Source organism: Sturnus vulgaris, chromosome 8 (genome assembly GCF_052056855.1).
Source record: "Sturnus vulgaris isolate bStuVul1 chromosome 8, bStuVul1.hap1, whole genome shotgun sequence".
Taxonomy (NCBI): domain Eukaryota; kingdom Metazoa; phylum Chordata; class Aves; order Passeriformes; family Sturnidae; genus Sturnus; species Sturnus vulgaris.
This window is the reverse complement of record NC_142250.1, coordinates 3,358,486-3,370,205: the sequence shown is the minus strand read 5'-3', so window position 1 is coordinate 3,370,205 and position 11,720 is coordinate 3,358,486. Positions and strand designations below refer to the sequence as shown.

Sequence of the window (11,720 nt, the reverse complement as noted above, 5' to 3'; positions counted from 1 at the left end):
ACGGCCGAACTCCCAGCAGCGTTGCGCTGCGTCTGGCTCTTCTCCCACGCCTGGCTGCAGCCGGGACGGCGAAATGCCTGGAAATGTGGACATGGAAACGGGGACATGGAAATGTGGACATGGAAACGGGGACATGGAAATCGGCTCGTTGGCAGGCTGAGTCACACGGGGAATGTTTTGTTTGGAGCGACATCGCCCCGGCCCTCCCGCGCGATCCGCCTCGCTGATTGCTCAAAAATACCGAAGCCGACCCAGCGCCACTTTTGATGCCGGCGCTGTGCAGCGTGCGCACTGATTCCGCCGGCAGGGCCGGAGCGCTTCTCGCTCCCGGTGCCTCCGGGATGCTCCGGTCAGGCGACGGCCCCGGAGCTCGGAGCGGCTCCAGCACAGGTACGAGCCGCGCTCGGCTGTGCCCCAGCCCGGAGGGGCCGCGCTGAGGGGAACGGGGCGGTTCTGGCGAGTTCCTTGGGCCGGCTTCCCCCGTGTGCCCCGTGCCCTGAGACGGCGGAGGGAGCGGCTGCCCGCGGTCTCGTCCTTGCCGCCGATCCCTGGGGACGAGCCGGTGCCGCAGCAGCGATGGCTCATGCCGGTGTCTCTCGGTAGCTCGGAGGTGGCTGCTCCGTGCCCGGCAGAGTTTCCGGCCGTGGCGCCCCGGGCTCGGCGCCGCTGCTCAGGCGGGAGGTGTCCCTGCCCGGTTCAGGGGTGGCACGGGATGAACTTGAACGAGCCTCAGAGCCCAAAGCACTGCAGGCGCCGAGTGGAGGCAGAAAGCGCCGCATCCTGCTGGAGCGGCTGGATGGACCTGGAGCGCTCAGCAGGGTGCGCTTGTCTCCGCAGGTCCGGGCAGCGGGGACAGCGCGGGACTGAGCGGGCAGCGCCTTCCTGAGCCTGGGTGTGCCGCACGGCCGGGACGTGGTGTGACCTGTCATCATGTCCCTTTCAATGGGCCATCCCCTTGGGTGTACAGCTGTTCCCGAGGCCGATCTCCGAAAGGCTTTTTTAGCACTCCTGATGTGTCCGGAGCACAGGGCTGATTGTTCCAAGCATAGAGATTCCGGCTGTGAGCTGGAGCAGAGTGAATTCTGCTCCATTCATGGGCCTGTGAAGGAGCTGCTACATCTTCAGGAGGGACCAGCAGCCGGGCTGACGCACTTGCCAGGGGCACAAGAAGCCACTTGTCATAAGCAGGGGGATGCCAGTTGTGAGCGTGCAGTGAGTGAAGATGTGGAGAATGAAATTGGCACCAGGGATGGCAGTGTGAGGGTGCCCCTGGATCCCCAGGGCACATCAACAACCGGCCATGTACACAGAAACATACTCAGAAGATTGCCGAGTGAGTGCAGGGCCAGGCCTGTGGTCTCTGGGGAGGGGACAGTGTCATCTGTCAAGACCAGGGCTGGCAGGTGTGTGGCTGTTTCCCGATGTGTGGAAGAGGCCTCGTGCTCCGCTCGGCGCCAGCAGTGGCTGGAAGCGGCAGCCGCAGCTGCCCCCAAGCGTGTGCAGCTCTCCTGCTGCAGCCTGTCCCCAGCGCGGTGTCCCTGGCTGTCCCCACAGCTGTGTCCCTGCCCGTGTCCAGGCTCTTGGCTCTCTGGCTGCCAGCTGAGGGAGGGAGAGAGGAGCAAACAGGCTGAGAGGTCCCTCCTGTGCTCGCCGGGCATTGGGGGAGCAGCTTGGAGGGCGGGCTGTGGTTGCGGCAGCCAGCAGCTCTTTCCTGCTGCAGGCGAGTGGTTCAGCTGCCATCCCGTGCTCACCTCGGCGCTGATTGTGCTCCTGGTGCTGGTGCTGGCGTTGTCGGTGGCCTTGGCTGTGCAGTCAGGTAAGGGAGGGGCAGCAGCCTGGGCCCAGCCCCTCGGGGCAGAGCGGGGTCCCTGCTCCCTGCACAGGGCAATCCTCACACCTTCTCCTCTTCCCCTGCAGCACCACAGCTTCCAGTTCCACCTGCGACTCCGCAGGTTGTGGTTCTGGGCTGTCCCTCCGGCTGGGTTGGATACAATGGAGTGTGCTACTACTTGTCAAGGGATTCCAGAAGCTGGGAGCAGAGTCAAGAGCGGTGCTCCGAGCTCGGGGCGTCGCTGGCCATTCTGAAGGAGGAGGAAATGGTGAGTGAGGGGCTGCGGGCGCTGTGGGGTGTCTGAGGGGAGCCTGGGGGTGTTCGTGGTCCGGGCTGGGTGCTGGTGGGGCTGGGGCTGCAGCCCTGTGCCGGGGCCTTGCAGGGAAGGAGCCCCGGGGCCGTGTCCCCCCGAGGGGCCGGGGCAGCTCCCACTGCTCTCTCCTTGGCAGGATTTGTTCTTCCGCCTCCGCGGGAACGGCGATTACTGGCTCGGGCTGCGCAGACGGGGCGAGCAGCTGCAGTGGGAGGACGGCAGCAGCTTCAGCTCCTCGTGAGTGCCGGGGAGCCGGGCAGGGCATGGAGGGACAGGGGCACAACGTGTTCCCCTGGCATCCAGCGCTGTCTCTGCTCCTCCCTGCAGGTTTCCTATCATTGGCCATTCCGAGTGTGTGTGCCTGGCTGAGTATAAATTCAGGAGTGTGATGTGCTCCAATCCGCAGCCGTATCTGTGCAGCAAGGCCCGAGCTCCCCTGTAACAGGGGGTGGAGAAAGGACCTTCTCCCCGCTGGGCAGGCCCAGCTTCCCCTCTTAGCCCGGCACAGGGCTGTCCTTTCTCAGCTGCACCCTGTGCCTTGCACTTGCTCTCAGGGTCACCTCAGTGCCTCTTCATCCCCACTGCCAGCGCTGGGCTGGCTGTTCCAAGGAAAAGTCTCTGCAATCCATCCTGTCAGCCATGCTAGCTGGAGTGAGGGGATTGCCCTCACTGCTCAACAAATTTGAATGGGAAATCCAAATCACCCTGGGCTCTTGGAAATGATCACTAAGTGGCCTCAAGGTGAGATTTTTGGACTGTCCTTGGAAGAGGAAGAAGAACAGCTGACGTGCTGAGGAGGATTCCCCCCTTTGGATCAGGCACCTGACTATGACCACGGTCTCTCTGTCTATCTGTCTGTGTGTTTCTCTGTCTGTCTATTGCAAAGGACCTGACTGTCTGCTGTGGGAGGAATCCCGGGCTGGAGCAGGACAAGGATTTGTCTCCTTGAGGGACAAGCAGTAACACGATGTGTCTGTAACCCCCATCGCTCTGTGTTGGAGTGTGTGAAACAGAGGCCTCTCTGAATTCTTCAGAGAGTGAGATCAGAATGCAAGGCTTGAATTCAAACCTTTGGATGGATTAAAGTATATTAAGCCACTCATACATGAAATAGAGACGTAAGCATAACTTTTAAGTAAGTAAGGTTAAGTAACTAAGTATATGTTTTAAGTGCCTTAAGAAGTAAAAGCCTTAGAATTTAGTGTGAAAAACAAGTTTTAGTGAGAGCTCAAAAACAAATCCCAAAAAGGAGTCTCAGGGAGAGCTCAAAAAACCTAGTTTATTCATAATAAAACCATAGTAAGAATATTTCTTACATTTTTCCGATGGAACAGCTAAGTTATATGTGCAGATTATATGTAAACTCTTGTATTAATAAAGTAGAATTCTAATAGTATTAGAAGAAATGCTTCAGATTGCTGGTTTTAGCTCACTGGGTAATTTGTAAATAAGATTCTGTGCACTGGGGTGAGACTCTGTCTCCCTCTTCTTTCTCCTCCCTGCCATCATCATTGCCCAGAAGAAGACAGGAGCTGCGGCTGCAACTTCGGCCCTCCCGGGGCCTTGCACGGCAGAGCTGCTTCTGCTCCTGATCGGGACTGTGCTGCTATTTGGGACTCTGTGCTGAAAGCTTTTAGCACGGACTGGAACACTTGGGCCTCTTTGCCTTTTGGGAACTGCTGTGCCTTTACAATAAACAACTTTATAGCAATTTACAACTGCTGAGCGCTTTTGAGAATTCAAACCCACAAAAATCCTGACACCTCGAGCCTTTCCTGATGTGTTCTGTTCCTGCCCAGGGTGAGGAGGAGAGGAACAGAGCGGTTTTGCTGGCACCAGGCACGCGGTGTATTTCTATTTTAATTTTTCCTAGTAAAGAACTCTTATTCCTATTCGCATATCTTTGCCTGAGATCCCCTTAATTTTAAAACTATAATAATTTGGAAGCAGGTGGTTTACATTTTCCGTTTCAAGAGAGGCTCCTGGCTCTCTTAGTAGACACCTGTCTTTCAAACCAAGACAACTCCTTTGAAGTAACACACGAGGCATCTCTGCTTTTGATTTTGAGAGTATTTGTAGTGAAGGAAGCCTGATGGAATTAATTAGGGAAGAGAAGTGTGGTGTGCTTCCCTTTCAAGAGATTTCTATTGAAGTATATTCTGAAGTTAACCGTTTAATTTTCCCTTATTGTCAGTGTTCAAACTGGGGCAATTCCCATTCAATACCCTGCAATATTAAGGGTATCAACTGAAAGAAACCTGCCTTGGCCATTTTTCCAGGGATATCAATTGATTGAGAATCTCCATGTTCTGTTTTAAATAGAACAGGGAACACCCTGTATGATGCGATTTTATCAGTTTAAAATGAGAGCAAACCCTCAGTTTTCATCATCGGTAAGTTTAAGTGTACAGGGAATCTCTTTTGTGCCTTCTTTTTTAGGGTTTAAGTTGGTAGAAACCCCGAATAATTCCATCATTTGAGGGATTTACATTGAGGGTCAAGAAAAGGACTGGGAAAAAACAGGCGGCAAAAAAGTAGAAAAAAAACAAGGGAAAAGGGCAGAAAATAATAAAAAAAAAAGGTAGGGAGAAAAGGGTGGCAAAAGAGGGAGCAAAAAAGGGTGGCAAAAAAAGGCAGTGGAAAAAAATGGAGAAAGAAGGAGGGGAAAGGCAGCAAAAAAGGGAGACGAAAATACGGGTGAAAAAAGCGCTGGGAGAAAAAAGCGCAGAAAAATGGGGAAAAAAAGGCGGGGAAGCGTGAAAAAATGGCGATGGCATAATGGTGAAAAGGTGGCGTTGAAGAAGTAGAGAAGCACTAGAAAGGTGAGGAGAAAAGGGTGTGAAACATGAGTGGAAAAACGATAGGAAATATGAGGGGAAAAACGGGAATCCCAGAGACACCCACACACACCTCAGGCCCCCCACCCAAATCCCACACATCATCGCCACACACCCCCAAGAGAGCCCCTCCAAATCCCACACACACCTGGGCCTGGATTCTTACAGGAACACACGGGAACAGCTTCTTGAAAGGGGATGTCGATGTGGCACGCGTGTGCCTGCGAGGAGAGGCTTTCTGCGCCACTTTCCGGCCATGGAGCGCCCCTCGCAGCCACGTTTTCCCAATTGTCCAATGAACTACTGTCCTGTCCTAGCTGCACGTAACACACTTTAAATACGGGCTGTCCGTACAATAAAGTTGGCTTTTTTTCCCCAAAGAGATCCGTGTGTGTTGCTGTCTTTTCTCTCTCTTTTCAGCGCAGTAACCACAAGTTGAGTGGCTGTTAAAATTTCTAGTTTCTTATTTACAGCTTGCATAACTTGTTCTGTGATCACGGCCATGAGCTGATCGAACATGTCACCCGAAAAAACTCGGCCTCAGTGGGCGAGGGGGACACAGATGTCACAGTGACCTGAGCGGGGAGCCGGCGCTGCGCAGGGGACCCGGGCACGGAGCGCGGCTGGAGGAGAGCAGCGGTCGCCGCCGCCGCTCCCTCCTTGGTTTGGGGAAGGCGGGGGACGAGCGGGCAGATCACTGCTCCCCGCTGGGCTCCGCGGGGCCCCCGGAGAGGCACCGACCCCCACGCAGCCGTCCCGGCCGCTCGTAGATCCCGGAGAGGGATCCGCCTGCATTTCCGCTCGCCCACACTCTGCGATCTTGCTCGCAGCGAGAGCTCGGGCTTGTGCCAGCACAGCCCGCATGGGCAGCCTTGGGCTCCCAGCAGGTAGAGGGGCCCGCGCTTCCCGCGGTGGAAAACCATCTCTCCCCGGGGCGCAGACGGCGAGACTGGGAGAGCTAAAAGTTCCCGTGCTGTCTAAATCAATTAAAATGTCTCTCAGTGTTGAGAGCACGGTGTCCTTCTTTTCAGAAGGTTGAGTTCCCATATTTAAAGAGAAATCCGGTGCCCCCAGCACTGAGCCTGGGGTTTCGGCCGCCTAAAGCGAGCTAAACAGTAGCTCTGGGGCAAAAGTGCTCCCGTTACCTCTATGATGGAGATACAGCCGATGAATTCCGTGGGATGTCCCGTCCCGCTGCAGTCGGGTAAGGGTCCACGATCTTCCCAGATGGCTCTCTCGGTCCCGGCCGTCGTCACGGGTCCGGTCCTGCCCCCAGGGTGCCGGGTCCTGGTTTTCTGGGTGTTCCAGCCTGCTCCTGGCACGGCTCTGGCTCAGCTCTGAGCGCAGCCCCGGCTATCGACAGCCTCGCTGGGTCTGCCCCGGGTCGGCAGGCTTCGGGCCACGAATTCTTCGGTGCCCTTGTCGGAAAAGGTCCCCGAGATCAAGCACTCGGCGAAGCTCCAAATGCAGCCGTGGAAAGGGATATTAACCCTTGAGATGCGGCGGAAATAAAACACACTCCTACATGGTCATCTTTCATGATAGGAAAGAAACAGACGAGTTTATTCAGAAACACATTGTTTTTATAGCATGACTCGCAACTCCAAGAGCAGAAAAAGGTGATTGGTTCCTAGAGAAGACACCCCATTCCCAGGGCCTGGTCACGAACCACAACAGGTGTTCTATCTTTATTATTAAATTCCTCTCTATTTTGACCAAGTTATCAAACTGGGAGAAATTGTCCCTAGCCTTCACTGGACCAGCTTATCAGACTGGGAACAGAGCTCAGAAGCTCTGGCCTGGAATATTTTTCAGGCTGTAATTTCCTTGCTTTCTCAATATGTGTACCCACAGAAATTCACAAGGCTACGAGGCCGGGAAGTGAAGAGCAAAGCTGCTGTGAAGGTAAAGCTCAGATCCTTCAGAGAAATCACCCAGGTCACTGGAGCACTGGTACAGGTAGGAAGCAGAAAAGGAGAGATTTCCAGTCAAGTCTTTGTAGTTGGGTGGGGAAAAGGAGTGCTGATGGCCAATGGCTGCATGGATGGTAATCTAAATTAGTTCAGACCAGATTTCCTTTCTTTTAATTGGTGAGGGTTATTAACCTCACCTGCAGACATAATGTCAAATAGTTACAGTTTTGGAATATATTCTAGTTTAATCTGGCTATCCTCGATGCTGCATTCACTCACAGCAGCCATACTGAACTCTCATAGGATGTGTGAATTTGCTTCTGTCCCTATCACTAACCTCAACCTTCATGGTTCTTCAGCCTCTTTTTAATATGCCGGGTATATCAGTAGTTATTTCCATGGATATGTGTCCCTCTGCAGCATTTCCATGGATAAAAACACTGAAGAACACTACCTAAAGGTGAGCACGGGGACCAGTGGGAAAGGATGTTTTATATCAGCATTTTCTGTCCCTGTGCTGATACTGCTGTCCCTGCGAGGGAGCTGGGAAATCTGTATTTCTGCTCCTCTGAGATTTCTCATCTTTGTCATAGCTGATTCCAACCCCAGGTTTTCCCACTGTAGTGATGATTCTGGACATCTCTAGGTATAACCACTGGCCTTGAAGATACCACTGATGGTTATGAAGAAAGGAAAAGGCAAGTCACACCATTTCCAGGTTGGTAACCCGGCTGTCCCTCGGTGCACCTCCTTTAGTGACAGCAGTCGGTGGCCATTCCTGGTGCGGATCTTTGATTATTTTATCTTATACCCTTCTCTCTATTTTATCCCCTTCACCCTTCCCAGCCTTTCCCGTGCCTCTCTTTTTAACCAGCACCGCCACCCCATGGTCTCTCGGTGCAGCTCTTTCAGTCGTGGGGCAGCGACCACTGCTGGTGCAGCACTTGGAGAACATTTCACACCAGTCTCTCTCTATTCTATTCCCGTCACTCCTCCCAGCTTTTCCCGCTGCTCTTTCAGCACCTCCGCAGCCCTGACGCTCCCTTGGTGCAGCTCTTTTTGGTGACACTTGGGCAGCAGCCACTGCTGGTGCAGTATTTTTAGACTATTTTATACTATTCTCTGAATTTTATTCCCTTACATTTCCCAGCCTTTCCCGTGGCTCTTTTTAACCAGCACGGCCGCTCCGACGGTGGCTCGGCACTGCTCCATTAGTGATAGCGGGCAGAGGAGAGCCGGCAGTGCAGCTTTTTATTCTGATGGTTTTCTTCTCTGGATCCCATTGCAGCAGCTGCCCAGCTGTCCCTCGGGGCAGCTCTTTCAGTGCCAAGGGGCCGTCTGGACAGGCGGCTGCAGCCAGGCCAGGGCAGGGCAAGACACAGCGCAGCGCTGGCGGGGGCGGGCGTGCGGCGGGGCTCGGAGTCTGCCGGCCTGGGCACTTCAGGCACAGAAATGAATCCCAATTCTCGGCCATATCCAGCACCTGCTATTCCTCCCCTATTCGCCTGGATGGATTTGACAATACTTACTTTCTTCACACTAAATTCTAAAGCTCTTACTTTTTAAGGCACTTAAAATACGTTCTTGCTTACTTAAACTTACTGTCAGGATCCACTGTTAATACAGGAGAGATTCGTGATGGTTCATTTTTGATCTCAAAGGTGCAAAAGACAACAACGGGACAAGTCAGTTTCCTCAAAGCAGAAATGTATTTTTATTGAGCACCAACAACTCAGTTTTGCAATAGAGGGAGAGTTAAAGGAAACAAATTAGAGAGAGAGAAAGGGGGGAATAGGGAACAGCTACCGACAGATGAGACAGATGCCCTCATGGTCTGGTCCAATAGACTCCGGTGGCCTCGTGTTCCCTGCCAATAGACACGGCTGCTGCGGGGAGATCTCAAAGGCTTCTCCACAGGGTCGCTTTCTTATGGTCCTTTTCCAAAGTGAGTGGCATCTGGCCAAGAGGTGGGCAGATTTAGGGGTGAGGTATTCCAATACAGAAAATGCAGGTGTAGGCGTAGCACTGCTCAAAGGCATTGTACTGGAGCAGCACGGCAAGCACAGCACACCAGCAAACAGTCCCTTGGCCAGCATCCACCTCGGCCAGGCCAGAACTCCTGTCCCGAAGTAGGTGGGGGATCCTTAGCATAGCCTCTATCCTCGCAAAAGTTGTGAGATATGTGAGGGTAAATCCGGACGTACTCTTACACTCACCTAAAACTTAAACTTAGAACACTATTTCATGTATGAATACCTTAATGCACTTGAATCCATCCAAAGATATTCATTCAATCCTTGCACTCTGATCTATCTCTGAAGACTTCAGAGAGGCCTCTGTTTCACACACTCTCACACTGAAGGATGGGGGTTACAGATGCATCATGTCACTGATGCTACCTCAGTGACACACATCCTTGTCCTGCTCCATCCTGGGCTTTCCTCCCACAGCAGACCAGTAAGATGCTTCATAAAAGATAGACACACAGACAGCGAGAATGTTCTGCACAGTCAGGTGGCAGATTGCAAAAGTGGGATTCCTCTTCAGCACATGTCACCTGTTCTTCTTACAAGGACACTACAAAAGTCTCACCTTCAGGCCACTTGGAGATCATTTCCAAGAGCCCATGGCGATTTGGATTTCCCATCCGAGCTTGTTGTGCACTAAGGGCAATGCCTTCACTCCAGCTAGCATGGCTGGCAGGACGGATTGCAGAGACTTTTCCTTGGAACAGCCAGCCCAGCGCTGGCAGAGAGGATGAAGAGGCACTGAGGTGACCCTGAGAGCAAGTGCAAGGCACAGGGTGCAGCTGAGAAAGGACAGCCCTGTGCCGGGCTAAGAGGGGAAGCTGGGCCTGCCCAGCGGGGAGAAGGTCCTTTCTCCACCCCCTGTTACAGGGGAGCTCGGGCCTTGCTGCACAGATACGGCTGCGGATTGGAGCACATCACACTCCTGAATTTATACTCAGCCAGGTACACACACACGGAATTGCCAAGGACAGGAACCCTGCAGGGAGGAGCAGAGACAGCGCTGGATGCCAGGGGAATATGTTGTGCCCCTGTCCCCCCATGCCCTGCCCGGCTCCCCGGCACTCACGAGGAGCTGAAGCTGCTGCCGTCCTCCCACTGCAGCTGCTCGTCCCGTCTGCGGAGCCCGAGCCAGTAATCGCCGTTCCCGCGGAGGCGGAAGAACAAATCCTGCCAAGCAGAGAGCAGTGGGAGCTGCCCCGGCCCCTCGGGGGGACACGGCCCCGGGGCTCCTTCCCTGCAAGGCCCCGGCACAGGGCTGCAGCCCCAGCCCCACCAGCACCCAGCCCGGACCACGAGCACCCCCAGGCTCCCCTCAGACACCCCACAGCGCCCGCAGCCCCTCACTCACCATTTCCTCCTCCTTCAGAATGGCCAGAGAGGCCCCGAGCTCGGAGCACCGCTCTTGACTCTGCTCCCAGCTTCTGGAATCCCTTGACAAGTAGTAGCACACTCCATTGTATCCAACCCAGCCACGGGGACAGCCCAGAACCACAACCTGCGGAGTCGCAGGTGGAACTGGAAGCTGTGGTGCTGCAGGGGAAGAGGAGAAGGTGTGAGGATTGCCCTGTGCAGGGAGCAGGGACCCCGCTCTGCCCCGAGGGGCTGGGCCCAGGCTGCTGCCCCTCCCTTACCTGACTGCACAGCCAAGGCCACCGACAACGCCAGCACCAGCACCAGGAGCACAATCAGCGCCGAGGTGAGCACGGGATGGCAGCTGAACCACTCGCCTGCAGCAGGAAAGAGCTGCTGGCTGCCACAACCACAGCCCGCCCTCCAAGCTGCTCCCCCAATGCCCGGCGAGCACAGGAGGGACCTCTCAGCCTGTTTGCTCCTCCCTCCCTCCCTCAGCTGGCAGCCAGAGAGCCAAGAGCCTGGACACGGGCAGGGACACAGCTGTGGGGACAGCCAGGGACACCGCGCTGGGGACAGGCTGCAGCAGGAGAGCTGCACACGCTTGGGGGCAGCTGCGGCTGCCGCTTCCAGCCACTGCTGGCGCCGAGCGGAGCACGAGGCCTCTTCCACACATCGGGAAACAGCCACACACCTGCCAGCCCTGGCCTTGACAGATGACACTGTTCCCTCCCTAGAGGCCAGAGGTTTGGCCCTGCACTCACCCAGCAATCTTCTGAGGATGTTTCTGTGTACATGGCCGGTTGTTGATGTGCAGTTGGGATCCAGGGGCTCCCTCACACTGCCATCCCTGGTGCAGATTCCATTCTCCACATCTTCACTCACTGCACGCTCACAAATGGTGTCCCCCTGCTTATGACAAGTGGCTTTTTGCACGCCAGCTAAGTGTGTCAGCCCAGCTTCTGGTCCCTCCTGGAGATGCAGGAGCTCTTTCCAAGGTCCTTGATTGGAGCATTCACTATGAATGCAAAGTTCACTCTGCTCCAGCTCACATCCTGAATCTCTGTGCTTCGAAAAAAGAGCACCTTGCTCTGGACGCATCAAAAGGGCTGGAAAATTATTTTGGTGACCGGCCTCGGGAACAGCTGTACACCCAAGGGGATGGCCCATTGAAAGGGACATGATGACAGGTCACACCACGTCCCGGCCGTGCGGCACACCGAGGCTCAGGAAGGCGCTGCCAGCGCAGTCCCGCGCTGTCCCCGCTGTCCGGACCTGCGGGGACAAGCGCACCCTGCTGAGCGCTCCAGGTACATCCAGCCGCTCCAGCAGGATGCGGCGCTTTCTGCCTCCACTCGGCGCCTGCAGTGCTTTGGGCTCTGAGGCGCGTTCAAGTTCATCCCGTGCCACCCCTGAGCCGGGCAGGGACACCTCCCGCCTGAGCAG

At 55.0% G+C, this 11,720-nt stretch overlaps 1 protein-coding gene and 1 long non-coding RNA gene across 2 annotated transcripts; one reads left to right on the top strand and one right to left on the bottom strand.

The window, feature by feature from the left end:
• Nucleotides 1-724: 724 nt before the first annotated feature.
• On the top strand, nucleotides 725-3,855 carry LOC148222939 (C-type lectin domain family 2 member D2-like). The gene is made up of 5 exons (XM_088168583.1): nucleotides 725-1,333; nucleotides 1,721-1,816; nucleotides 1,918-2,099; nucleotides 2,281-2,381; nucleotides 2,472-3,855. Exons 1-5 carry the CDS (start codon nucleotides 931-933, stop codon nucleotides 2,584-2,586), a joined length of 897 nt encoding a protein of 298 aa, XP_088024709.1. The 5' UTR covers nucleotides 725-930; the 3' UTR covers nucleotides 2,587-3,855.
• A 4,729-nt stretch (nucleotides 3,856-8,584) lies between these two features.
• On the bottom strand, nucleotides 8,585-10,451 carry LOC148222938 (uncharacterized). Its single transcript, XR_015804998.1, has 2 exons — nucleotides 9,991-10,451; nucleotides 8,585-9,900 (listed from the first exon to the last, which is right to left on the bottom strand). It is a non-coding gene; the product is annotated as an uncharacterized LOC148222938 (long non-coding RNA).
• Nucleotides 10,452-11,720: the final 1,269 nt, after the last annotated feature.